This window comes from Lytechinus pictus, chromosome 9, assembly GCF_037042905.1.
Source record: "Lytechinus pictus isolate F3 Inbred chromosome 9, Lp3.0, whole genome shotgun sequence".
NCBI lineage: Eukaryota > Metazoa > Echinodermata > Echinoidea > Temnopleuroida > Toxopneustidae > Lytechinus > Lytechinus pictus.
The window spans coordinates 26118699-26133688 of NC_087253.1; the positions used below are offsets into that span (position 1 = coordinate 26118699).

Consider the following 14990-nt stretch of genomic DNA (forward strand, 5'->3'; position numbering starts at 1 on the left):
GTTAGTCCGAAAACGAAATGAGGTTCGTAATTCCGAAGGTTCGTTAATCCGAAAAAGAAATGAGGTTCGTTATTCCGAAGGTTCGTTAGTACGAAAAATAAATGATTAACTAACCTTATTTCGTTTTTGGACTAACGAACCTTCGGAACAACGAACCTTATTTCGTTTTCGGATTAAAGAACCTTCAGAACATCGAACCTTATTTCGTTTTCGGATTATCGAACGTTTGGAATAACGAACCTTCGGAATAACGCCACAAATGTTTGGATTAACGAACCCTTTTACGTTTTCGGATTAACGAACATCGAGGTATAGTCAATTTGCGTGTTTCGGAATTACGAACCTTCGGAATTACGAAGTGTAACCGAGATTTAATGCCAAAAGGAAGACTTTTTTGAATTCTTCTAGGAGGACAACTTCCCTAAGGTAAACGAAATCTTTGTTAACTTTGTTATATATAAGAAGAATTGTAAGAGCAATTACATTCATTTATTTAGTGATCTTCTCTTTAAGGATATTATAGAATGATAAAGAATGTTCCATTACAGCTTTGTTGGAAATGAGTAATCTTTGAATAATCTTTGTTATCCCTTGAATGTCCCAAGAGAGACAATACAGACTGCTAAACAATAGAGATTGCTTTATAATAGACTTGTATTGGTAGTTTTTTAAAGACAATACTAGAACCTTCAATAATAGTGAATACTAGAAACCTCTAGAATAGTGAATAATTTGTATATAAGGACATCATATCAGATCACTTTATCATATCAGATCAGAACTCAGAGTTTCACGCCAGACTTTATGTCAGAGCATAGTTCATTTCCACCTGGAATATTTATCTTCTGTGGAATTATTTGCACGCCATCAATGAACTGGGGAGCGTTTCATTAAAGGACTTGTCAGACATTTTATCCGACAAGTCCCATTTTATCCGACAGTTACCATAATAACAGTGCTTCTCAGCCAATCAAAATCCAGAAAAGTTGTCAGATCTGACAACTTGTCGGACAAAAATGTTGATGAAACGCCCCCCTGTTTGCAGTTATTTTGAGAGAGGAATTATCAGTTCTCATCGAGATCATCAACCTGTTCAATGAACACTTTCAACCCATGGATTACTGAAAGTTGGTTGGATAAATGAAAGTTCACAATGATGGCGATGATAAAACTAATGTTGAAGCATGATGAATAAAAAGAGTCACTGTAACGAGTTGAAATGTTGATGATGATTAATAGTCAAATTCAGTAATCCAAGGGTTGAAAAGCGTTCATTAAAACAGGTTGATGATCTCGATAAGATCTGAGAATTCTCTCAAAATAACTGCAAACAGTTCATTGATGGTGTGCAAATAATTCCAAAGAAGAAAATATTCAAGGTGGAAATTAAGTCTGCTCTGACATAAAGTCTGGCGTGAAACTCTTAGCTCTGATCTGATATGATGATGTGATCTGTACCCGGGGGGGGGGGGGGGCACCTCCATTCACGAGTGGATACCATGCGCGACCATGGGGTCTCGAAAAGCACCCTAAAGGCACGTAATTTCCATATTCTGAAAATGCACCCCTTAACAAGTATTGGCGTTTAAAACCTTACCCTTAACAAGTATTGGAAACAAAACGATACTCTTGGCAAATATTCCCTAAAATGAACTCCTAAACAAGCCACAGGAATGTTTTATTGTTACGGGTCCTTCGCTCGTCGGCTTTACCTTATTTGGTTTTGTACGACCCCACCTTCTACACCTCGCGCAAATCGGACTCTAAACACGAAGTGTTGGGGCAAAATGGACATCCTTTATAAAACATTTTAATTTTGTTTTATCATTCCCGCAAATTCGACCCTAAACACGTAATTTTCCTAGCGAAATAGATACCCTTTTTTCATTAGTTTTGTGTTTTTGACACCCTTATCACGTTACTTACGTAACGTGCCCTATCGTGAAAAAGGACATCCCTTTTACGTGTTTTTTTGGTCGCGCATGGTATCCACTCGTCAATGTAAGTGGCCCCCCGTGGATCTGTATGATGAAGTGATCTGATATGATGATGTCTTTAAAGAAACTGCCAGTTTATATACAAATTATTCTTTATTCTAGAGACTTCTAGTATTCACTATTATGGAAGGTTCTAGCATTGTCTTTAAAAAAATATTCTCCTTTCAGGAGCAGTCAAAGTCCAGAATACTCTTGAATGACCTCAATGAAATTAACATGTCAACAAAATAGCCAAGCCTTTTATTAATTTCCACTTCCAATACAAGTCTATTGTAAAGCAATCTATTCAAAAATCCTTGGCCTTTAAATAGGCAGAGGCCTGTATAAGACATTCTGGAATGTTCTTTAGAAGATCACTAAATTGAATGTATTTGCTCTTACAATTCTTCTTATATATAACAACAGGTAAAATCATTTTCGCAGAAATTGTCTTTCATTAAGAGTCATGCAATAAAACACAAATATCCAGATGGAAGAAAAAAAGTCATTAATTGTTTTTCCCATTGAGCAGAAAGATATGACCATTATGAATTGAATCGTTTATCTCTGCACAAATATGATGAAGAATAATGATATATACAGATCTCCTGAATGTGATTTGGATCTTTACACGAATATGATCAAGAACAATGACGTACAAATGTGTAAATAATAACATTTAACTCTGCAATAACCGAGTTGACACTATATCTTTACAATACGATGTCGAGTTAACACGTAGAATCGGTTCATTAAAAGATAAATCAATCATGTCCTTTATCATCAGATTATGATAATGATGTACAAATTTCAACAATGTTGTTTTTTATCTTTGTACAAATATGAATAATAATGAAATATGGGTCTTCTGAATGTGATTTTGATCTCCATACAAATATGTTTAAGACTTATGATATACAAATCTCCTGAATGTGATTTTGATCTTCACACAAATATGATAACGAATAATGATATACGAATCTCCTGAATATGAATTTGCTCTTCATACAAATATGATCAAGAATAGTGATGTACAAATGTATAAATAATAACATAACTATTTTAGAAACCAGTTCACACACTAGCTCTACTATACGATGTCGAGTTTACACGTATAATCAGTTCATTAAAAGATAAATTAATTATATCCTTTTAAAGAAATTTGATCGTCAATTTGATCAATCCATACCTGTTTGTATGATATTTTTGACCATGTCATTTTTGTAAGTAGAAATTTATTTTACGTTTTATAGCTTATATCAAGATGCACGAAACCAGACATTATATTGTTATGTTGGGATCGGGTCGGTGATTATTGGAAGGGAGCGTAATGAGGAAACTTTGGCGAAAGGTATGCAGTTCAAATCACTAGGTATTTATTCATCAATATTCAGCTACAGTTCGAAGTACATGAAGATTCAGATATATTAGGAGACGATGAATACAAAATAATTTAGAAGTATCTGCAGGTTGAGATTCAAAGTGAAGTTAAGATAATATTCGATGGACGTCTAAGTCTTGGAGTATATTCTATATCTCTAATAATCAAGAAGTCTTATTTATATCATTAGTTTTGGGGGTGTAACAATTTAAGGTGGGAGTGATCTAAACTCAATCTGATTGGTCTACAGGTAACTGTCTATCAACTTTCTCTGGTATAAGGGGTGTGGTGATGCTCTTTGCAAGTGACTGGGGCTGGAGTGTGAGTCATACTTCTTCCATGAAGTTAGCTGACGTCACTGAGGGTTGGTCCCTTTATGGTCAATGATTAGCAGTTAAATGGTATTGGGGGTTTTGGAATTCTTAGATGATATTGGGGGTGTTTGTAAACAAGTGAGGGTGAATGACTGAAATGATAACAGGAAGTTAAATACATACTACATAACATCCCCTTTCTTTGGAAAATGAGGCTCCTCTCCTCATTTGGGGAAAATGTATACAAATAGGTTACAAAAGTTATTTTGAAAAGTGAGTGAAACCAGAATAGCGTATCTCGATTGTCCACTGTACTTTCACTCTCTCTCTCACGTACTATATAAGAGGATTAAACTTATTCTACATCTTAAACAATTTCAACTTAAACTAAAGATATAACACATTGAATACATTCACTAAATATATTGAAATAAAGTAACACACAAGTAAATCAATCAACTGATCAACCAATAATGATACTATATACATTAACTCATGCAGACTTATGCACTTTGAAACAAATATTATTAAATCAATGTTCATTAATTACACAGTACAAACTCCTTCAAATTAAACGAAGAATACAGATTATTTCACTCTAACTATAGCACTAAAGTAGTTCAAGCAATAACAGTAATAACAAGAAAAAAATGTATGCTATATAAATCTTAGCATCTGATCAACATGATAATTAGCGGAAAGTTAACAGGTGCGCTCTAGAATTGACAGTTTCTCTATGTTAGGTAGGCTAGCCAATATGTACTTCAAATGAAGCAATCAACATAGATTTCAATCATTACTATCACTCCTATCCTGTTGGAGAATATCTTTCCTTATTCATGTTATAAAAGAACAAAATAAACAAGTACTTTCAAACTTGATAGATATCATCATATGACAAGTATAAATTCAAACTTATCTTGGTTATCAACCTTGCGACGATAAATATTATTTGTTCAATAAATGTATACTAGACTAAACTAAATGAAACACATTGTCAACAATTACTACTAAGTTCTAATTCAATCACACATTTAGCAAAATATTAAAAAAATCACTTATTTAAATCAAATAAAATTGTCTGAAATATCTCTGTCTGATAAGTTTGTCAGTAGGTCACAGTAAACTTTAATGGTCTCGATGGGCTTTAGGGGTCACAGGGTAATTTTCTGTAATGGTCATTTATGTATTAATGTCTTTGTACCTGTCAACTAGTCTGGATATTGTAATGAAATAGGTGAATTGGGGTAAAGCTTGCTTTGTGAATGGGGATTAGTTTTTCTAAGGGTCTGTTCACACTTGTAAGATTTCAGAGAATAGTGATGTTACCAAAGTAGTTTCTATACACTCCACAACAAAATTATACAAATCAATCAATTTGTGAGCGGTGGGCGTCCTCATCATAGGGAAATGTGCTTTTATTTTCACTTCTATTTCTGAAGTATATCTATGTCATAGGGTTACGCACCAATTCTTCTATATGAGTTTCACTCCTAATTTGCTCTGATAATGTCTTAATGGTCATTTTCAAGTGTATTCAAACTTGATAAATTTCATGCTATACACAAAGCAGCGAAATACTTAAAGAAAATAATAAAAACCAAAATAAAAACGTATTTCTTGACACACAAGGCCTATGTGTAGTCCAGTATCATTCATCACTGGAAAATGCTTTGCTTTACATGTTAATGTTAACCAAATACAACATCATCATGATTTTGATTGAAACATAAAACATTCTTGCTTCATGATATCATCTACCTTGATTACATCACATCCAAATGTTGTTTGAGAAATAATGAAATATCACATGTTTCATTAACTTGGTTAATCCTTATCTAGCTCGGTATTGTCAATGTCAATGACTTTGTCTTAAGTAAAAATTGTGGTTTAATTTTCCTCATGGTCAATTTTAATAATCTGGTTAGAGTCAGTGTCTGTCAAATATTTTTGAATGTTGCTATTCCCAATGTCAAATCAAAAGGATAAATATAATGTTATTATAACAAATTAATGAAACTATGTACACTGAACATACAATTATACACATGTAATGGACATTAAATTAAATATAGCCTCTCGCTCTCTCTCATGCCAGTGGAACAATTAAGAAAATGGTTTCACTTACCGATCAGAGATGAAGAAGATGACTTCAGAGAATGATTAAAATTAAGTATATTGAACAGTAATGTCCAGAGTTATATTATATTCATGGGAAGAGTCAATGTCATTCATTCAATAGTTTAGGATTATGTTGTTGTAGTGGTGATCTGCGTCCTTGGCGTTGACGATGGTGTCTTGTCATGTTTCCAGTTAGTGTAATTGTCATCTGTGTTGTCATCGATGTCTTTGTCATATTGTCCATCTGTCTGTATCGTCCGTCTGCTCTTCCGTCTGTATCTTCCGTCTGTTCATCCGTATTTGTCTTCCGTCTGTGTGTTTCTGCAATGCGGTAATTGTAGTCATCGATTTTTGTCATCCAATGTAGCTCAGGTTCTAACAGGGCCAGTACTGACACTCGTAGGATAGATGATATCTTTAACTTAACTTTCTTTTCATGAGAGCAATTCTCAGTCTTTTCTCGAAGCACCTAGCCATGTTGATGAAGTATTTTTCAATTAGAAAACCGGGTTCTCCGCCATGTTGTGTTGGGGAATGGGATCGGTGATTATCGAGGGAGCGTAATGAGGAAACTTTGGCGAAAGGTATGCAGTTCAAATCACTAGGTATTTATTCATCAATATTCAGCTACAGTTCGAAGTACATGAAGATTCAGATATATTAGGAGACGATGAATACAAAATAATTTAGAAGTATCTGCAGGTTGAGATTCAAAGTGAAGTTAAGATAATATTCGATGGACGTCTAAGTCTTGGAGTATATTCTATATCTCTAATAATCAAGAAGTCTTATTTATATCATTAGTTTTGGGGGTGTAACAATTTAAGGTGGGAGTGATCTAAACTCAATCTGATTGGTCTACAGGTAACTGTCTATCAACTTTCTCTGGTATAAGGGGTGTGGTGATGCTCTTTGCAAGTGACTGGGGCTGGAGTGTGAGTCATACTTCTTCCATGAAGTTAGCTGACGTCACTGAGGGTTGGTCCCTTTATGGTCAATGATTAGCAGTTAAATGGTATTGGGGGTTTTGGAATTCTTAGATGATATTGGGGGTGTTTGTAAACAAGTGAGGGTGAATGACTGAAATGATAACAGGAAGTTAAATACATACTACACGTTTTTAGTAGAAACTGAATAAAGGAAATGAAATTTTAAAATCTGGAAAAGAGTAACAATATCAAAGTAACATAATATCATAAATCAAAAGCTTCTGTATGGTAAATACTGACGATTTATATTTGATGCTTTTTGCTATTATTACTATGCTACTGATATTCTCTGAATAAAGGAAATGAAATTTTAAAATCTGGAAAAGAGTAACAATATCAAAGTAACATAATATCATAAATCAAAAGCTTCTGTATGGTAAATACTGACGATTTATATTTGATGCTTTTTGCTATTATTACTATGCTACTGATTTTTTTTACTGATATCTTTAATGAAATGAATACGTCTGATGAGGACAAGATAAATTCGTCCTATCTAGCCTGCTGTATTAATCCATGTAGTGTTTCGAAAAAAAAATTATCGGTATGACAGTATAGTATTGACTTGTCTGTGATTGCATTCGTAGCTTCGTGTGATTCATTTTATGCATAGATAGACACACCCCACAGGTCGTAATTCCGAAGGTTCTTTATTCCGAAGGTTCGTAATTCCGAAACACGCAAATTGCCTTTACCTCGATGTTCTTTAATTCGAAAACGTAAAAGGGTTCGTTAATCCGAAAACGAAATAAGGTTCGTTGTTCCAAAGGTTCGTTAATCATAAAACGAAATAAGGTTCGTTGTTCCGAAGTTTCGTTAGTCCGAAAACGAAATAAGGTTCGTTAATTATTTCGTTTCCGGACTAACGAACCTTCGGAATTACGAACCTCATTTCGTATTCGGTTTAACAAACCTTCGGAATTACGAACCTCACTTCGTTTTTGGACTAACGAACCTTCGAAATTACGAAGCTTCGGAATAACGAACCCTTTGGAATAACGAAGGTTAGGAAGTACGAATGTATGCGCCCCCACACACCCTCACATGCATACATCCACACTCACACACTATCTCACTCACCCCACCCTCCCCACACCCACACACACACATAAATATACATGGGTATATATATTTTATATTTCCCTTTCTTATTAAAAGCATGTATTATTGAGGTGACCAAACTAAAAGAAAGAGAGGGTGGGGATATCAGGATAAGCATGAAAAGCAGAATAAAGGAAATGAAAGAAGAGAAAGAAGAAGTAAAAGAAGAAAAAGAAAAATGAAGAGGAAAAGGAAGGTGAAAGAAGAGAAAGAAAGAAACAACGATAAATGAGTCATAAGAATAGGTAATTGATAGAGAAAGGTGTGAAAAACAAACAAAAAAGAGGCTTGTTGGTGGGAAAGAACAGTAACGAGAAAAATAACAAAAAAGAGAAAATGTAAACAAGAGGAAAAGAGAAAGAACGAATCTGAACGAAAGTCATTACAAAAGAAACCTCATCTGGATATGGATAATTATTACAATGGTCAATCATATTATTGCCATACATTAATGATAATCGGTCCTTTTATGTTGCTACAAGGAAAATTCAGGGCCTGTAAGTTGTAACCATCCTGAATTTAGATTTAGATTAACACGAAATGGACAAAATATTAAGAAAATTAATCGTCTATTATCCAAAGTCCAAACATTACAATTTTTACTTTCTTTCTTTATCATTAATCATTGTTATCCATATTATCCAATGTGGAACAAGTACTATTTTCAATATAATTACAGTTATTATTGTTATTATTATCATTATCATTATCATTTTCTGTGTATTTTTATTCTTCTCATTTGTATTATTTTCATTATGATCATTATGATTTTTATCATTCTATTCATCATTATCATTTTCATCAATATTGTTATTCCTCAATTAATTCATCTATTTATCTATATATTTCATTCTTTTGATCAATTCTCAATATCCGGGGGGGGGGGGGGCTGAGGTGTATTCATTTTATCAATCGGCGCCTTAATTGGAATTACCAGTTAACTTGGTCCTCTGGTGGCTAATTTACAATAATTCATGCTCTTTAGCAGTCAGGTCAAAGATTATCTCTAAATCATCGTTCCGCTAGATGAGAGTATACGTGAATACAAAGTTATTTATATATACATATCAAAGGTTGTATTGAATTTCGAATCATTCAAAATAGTCTGATATTGAACTCCAACTCGTTAACAACTGTAAATACCCACGCGATGCACGTACACCAATTACACAATGAAAGAAAACATAGGAAAAACACATTTTATGATGTAGAAGTAAGAAAGATATGACCATTATGAATTGAATCGTTTATCTCTGCACAAATATGATGAAGAACAAATATGTACAGATCTCCTGAATGTGATTTGGATCTTTACACGAATATGATCAAGAACAATGACGTACAAAGGTGTAAATAATAGCATTTAACTCTGCAATAACCGAGTTGACACTATATATTTGCAATACGATGTCGAGTTAACACGTAGAATCGGTTCATTAAAAGATAAATCAATCATGTCCTTTATCATCAGACTATGATAATGATTTACAAATTTCAACAATGTTGTTTTTTATCATTGTACAAATATGATGAATAATACTGAAATATGAGTCTTCTGAATGTGATTTTGATCTCCATACAAATATGATTAAGACTTATGATATACAAATCTCCTGAATGTGATTTTGATCTTCATACAAATAACGAATAATGATATACGAATCTCCTGAATATGAATTTGCTCTTCATACAAATATGATCAAGAATAGTGATGTACAAATGTATAAATAATAACATTTAACTATTTAAGAAACCAGTTCACACACTATCTCTAAAATACAATGTCGAGTTTACACGTATAATCAGTTCATTAAAAGATAAATTAATTATATCCTTTAAAAGAAATTTGATCGTCAATTTGATCAATCCATACCTGTTTGTATGATATCTTTGACCATGTCATTTTTGTAAGTAGAAATTTATTTTACGTTTTATAGCTTATATCAAGATGCACGAAACCAGACATTATATTGCACACGTTTTTAGTAGAAACTGAATAAAGGAAATGAAATTTCAAGATCTGGAAAAGAGTAACAATACCAGAGTAACAGAATATCATAAATCAAAAGCTTATGTATGGTAAATACTGACGATTTATATTTGATGCTTTTTGCAATTATTACTATGCTACTGATTTTTTTTACTGATATCATAAATCATTGTTATCCATATTATCCAATGTGGAACAAGTACTATAATTACAGTTATTATTGTTATTATTATCATTATCATTATCATTTCCTGTGTATTTTCATTCTTCTCATTTGTATTATTTTCATTATGATCATTATCATTTTTATTATTCTAATCATCATTATCATTTTATTCAATATCGTTATTCCTCAATTAATTAATCTATTTATCTATATATTTCATTCTTTTGATCAATTCTCAATATCCGGGAGGGGGGCTGAGGTGTATTCATTTTATCAATCGGCGCCCTAATTTGAATTACCAGTTAACTTGGTCCTCTGGTGGCTAATTTACAATAATTCATGCTCTTTAGCAGTCAGGTCAAAGATTATCACTAAATCATCGTTCCGCTAGATTTGAGTATACGTGAATACAAAGTTATTTATATATACATATCAAAGGTTGATTTGAATTTTGAATCATTAAAAATAGTCTGATATTGAACTCCAACTCGTTAACAACTGTAAATACCCACGCGATGCACGTACACCAATCATTAAGACCTGACGAAGCAACATATATCGGCTAGAGCTAGACTACACCCCGCATAATGTTATTGTTTTGATCAAACTGATCGTTTAAAACGGATGTGAGGAGATCAAAGTAAGTTGATTATAACTGCACATACATTTTCAATATATTTTATATATCTGTTTTATACATTGAAATGTAATTATATGAACCTGTTTGACATGTTTGATAAAGGTGTTGAATTTGAAATCACACTCTGACTGATTATGACCAGTCTACAGGATTATCTTCAATATAACTTCTTGTTTCTTTAATATCAAAGGCAAGAATTACGGGTGAGAAAATTGTAGTATCTCTCTGTATGATCAGACTATCAGCAATCGTCTTCTCGATAGCTTCCGGAAGAGTTCACTAGGAAAATAAAAAAAGGGGGAGAAAGGAAGGGAAAGGGTAAGGAAAGGAAAACAGAGGAAATAGGGAAAAGGAAAGGAAAAGGGAAAAGAAAACTTACGAAAAAACATTAAAAGGGAAATAAATTAAAGATGACAAAAATGTAAACAAATGTGGGCAATGAAGGTAAAATGCAACGAGCTAAAATCTAAATTGTAAGATAAAGAAAAGGGACAAGATAAAACTACCGGGCGGCCGAGGATTGACGATAACGAGCGAGAAGAAATATTGATGGTATATAGCATAATGTCGTATGAAAGTCTATCATAAACTTTCTAAATCTCCACAGCTACCGGGGACTCTGTCCAATACCTCATGCAGTGGGGGCTCTTCCTCTGTAACCTTTAAAGGGCGCTATAACGGCCCATGTACGGACCCTTCCTGCATTGAACTTTGCGTTGAAGCACGGATGATGCCATACGATAACTATCCGATGGAATCATCCGATAACTATCCGATGGAATCATCCGATAACTATCCGATGGAATCATCCGATAACCATCCGATGGCATCCGATAGCCATCTGCACATTTTATTATTTTGTTCATGGGACAGGATCAAACCCGTTAAATTTCATATAATTTGACGCCGATTTAGGGGTGATCAAACCCGGAATTAATTGAAAAAAAAAGGTTTGATGATAATTTTGAAGACTCCTTGGAACATTATTTGGTAGCATATAGGGGAAGGCGGGGTAAGTTGAGCATAGTGGCAAGTTGAGTCTCCACCCAGGCCAATAATAAATGAGTCAGACATTGTGGTGGTGTCATTTCTTTTCTCCCCTCTTACTCCACTTCATCTCCTTTCTTTCCTATTATTTCACTTTCACACTTTCTTTCATCTCCCGTAGCTACTTTTCCCCATTCCCCCATCCCCTCCGACATCCCCCCTTTCCCAGCCCCTCCCCCCAAATAATCGTAAATACCCAATACGCTTAATCTATTGGTTGACAATCAAACTGTGATTGATACTTTGAGTTGCGTAAGGTCATACCTTTTCTGCAACAGGCCTATAGGGAGATGAATAGAATGTACAGAAATCAGTTTTAATATGTTCCCAGGTGATCCTTTTATTACTTCGTGATGTAATGACAGATTCCATGGTTCATTCATTTATATTATTCTTCATTGTGTTTTGTAATAATTATTTTTCAGTCTTCTATAAACCCAACCATGGCTGAAGCATTAAAGACTGTCATCTCCCAGAGTACAGAGTGTCTAGTATGTCTTTTTACTTTCACCGATCCCAAGTTCCTGTCTTGTTCTCACACTTTCTGCAAGACTTGTCTGGGCAACCTCTTAGAGTGTCACGGTAACTGCCAGATCCGATGCCCTGTCTGCAGAGCTGTGACCCAGGTCCCAAACGAAGATGTTGGCAAACTACAGGTAAATCTTGCTTTGAAGAGTCTGATAGAGGATATGGAGGGCCATCCTCAGATTTGCACGAATTGTAAATCAAATGACAAGCCCCATGCTGCTGTCTACTGCCAAGACTGTGGCAAGTATCTTTGCACCTCTTGTCTTAATAAGCACTCTCAGTGGGAAGACTTTATCGATCATGAAGTCATTGCCATGAGTGAGATCTCATCAGGGAAGGTGTCTGTACGTAGATACCGGAAATGCAGGAAACACCCGAAAGAAGACGAGGATTACTTCTGTTCCACCTGCAGGAGATTCACATGCTTCAGATGTGGTGTGATGGAACATAAAGACGAGGGACACCAGGTCGTTGAGGGAGCTGCTTATGAGGACAAACACGTGAAGATCATCGGAGACCTGAAATCAAAGGTTGACAAGCAACAGTCATGCTTTCAGAAGTACATTGATTTCATAGATGAACAGACCAAGAGTGTTGACAATGCCAAGAAACAGTGCACAAGTGACATCAACAAAGCATATGATGATGTAGTCCGGCAGTTGTCAGAGAAGAGAGAAAGCTTACTAAGAGAAGTCAAGGAAACGACTGAAGGAGTAAAGAAAGAACTGGAAAGCATGAAGACCACGGCTCAGAAGCACACCAATCGGTTGGCGACCATGGCTGAAATGGTGATTAACAAAACAAAGATTCCATTAGATATGGATACTTTGGCTTCACAGGACACTCTGTGTGAAGAGTTACGAGAGGTCTGTGATCAAGAGGATCCTGACTACGAGCAGCCGAAGAAATCGGGCATAAAGGGGAAAAGTGTCAAGTTCAAGAGAAATGTTGGAGATGATGAGCTAGGCCTTGGAAAGATTGTTAATGTAGTTAAAAGAAAGATCGCCTTACCCACTAATAAAACCTTTGATGAAAAGGACGTTTCTTTGTACACTAATAAGATTGTTAATGTAAAGAACGTTTCTTTGCCAGCTATCTGCATTGAAAACATATCTATTTAACTGAAAAGAATATTAACCAGGCATTACCAGCAGCCTTTTCCTCATCTTTTCTTTTTTCTTTTCTTTTTTTTCCCTAAAGCGCATTGAGACCTTTATAAGGTGTAATGCGCTATATAAAAGCTGTTCTATTATTATTATATTATGAGTAGCATGAATGTCATGGTTAGTACACCAGACGGTAGGATGGCAGTAGGATGTAGTACAGGTGGCATCTCCATCTTCTCTTCTGATGGTCAGCTTCAGCAGACAGTTCTTAAGGATGTTAAGATTGATGGGGTAGGGTTCCTCTCTGATGGTCGATGCGTTGTGATGGATATTTCACACAACATCACACTATACACACCAGAGTACAAAAAATTGAATGTAATGTTTAAGACTCTGAGTGAAGAGGAAGATTGGATTGCTAATCTCACGATTGATGGTGATGATCTGATCTATGTGAGCTACTGGGGAGCCTGCAAGATCAAGGTATTTCAAGCATCAGGTGGGCAAGCAGTCAGGGAGATACCATGCAACGGGTATGAACCAGAGCAAATCACTAGTTACCATGGTTCTCTGATCACTTCATCAGATGATACTATCAGATTGATAGACAAACAGGATGTTGTACAACATGAATTAAACAAACCGGGTAGTCTCCTTTATGCTGCTGTATCTCAATGGGATACAATCCTGATAGCCAAGGTGGAGCATGATGAAGGTTTGGTGAGCATTGACGAGTATACAAATGAACTAAGGCACATTCGAAACCTTGTGAATGATTACAAGATTGAGAAGTCTGGGATATATCGTTATTACCTCCAGCAGTACCGATCAGGAGAGATCGCTTTTTGCACTTCGGATAGACTCTATATATTCCGCTTAAAATAATTGATGACATGATATCATAATTATTATCGCAGAAGATGGGGGGGGGGGGGTGAGACCCACTGAGTTGCCATTTTCTGCTAAAGTAAGCTGCTATAATGTAGAAATACATGAAACAATTGTTGGATCATTTCTTTCTCGTTTCTCACCCATAAAAAGCATTTCAACTTTTTGTTTGCATCTTTGCATGTACCAACCATCATATTTATCATTTTTATCCTCTGTGTGGGGAAATTCTAGACTATACTTGTATTTTTTCATAAATTGGAAGATATCGTGATTCTATGCTGTGAATCTAGACATTATTATAACGTGTGAATATTAAAATATTATTTTTATGGAGATGGTCTGATCATTACTCTTCTTTTCGGAATGTTAAACACTTAAAAAGAACTTATTTCATTTATGAAAATATCACGAAAAATGCATAAAACAGCATATAGTCAATGGATCTCAATTTTATATTCAGCTTTCCACTTATCCAGCATCATCTTTATCATGTGTATCCTATGTGAGGGAATTTCTCGTGCTTAAATTTAACACATAACGTTAAATATACATATCGTAACAGTATCCTGTTTATGTGATTTGTTCAACTGATAACCTATAATGTTTATTCAGTTAGAGGGCGCACTCTTGCTAAGTAATAAAGTACCTCTTTAATCCTGTAAGAAATCTCTAACTACTCTCTGATGTTTGAGTCAAGTAAAACCACTTAACAACCCAACCACAACTTGAAACACATATTT

The 14990-nt window shown here is 34.7% G+C and overlaps 1 protein-coding gene across 1 annotated transcript; it reads left to right on the forward strand.

Annotated features, from left to right (window-relative positions):
* The first annotated feature begins 12168 nt into the window (after nucleotides 1-12168).
* Nucleotides 12169-14393, forward strand: LOC129268049 (transcription intermediary factor 1-beta-like). Its single transcript, XM_064104352.1, has 2 exons — nucleotides 12169-13271; nucleotides 13518-14393. Exons 1-2 carry the CDS (start codon nucleotides 12169-12171, stop codon nucleotides 14242-14244), a joined length of 1830 nt encoding a protein of 609 aa, XP_063960422.1. The 3' UTR covers nucleotides 14245-14393.
* Nucleotides 14394-14990: the final 597 nt, after the last annotated feature.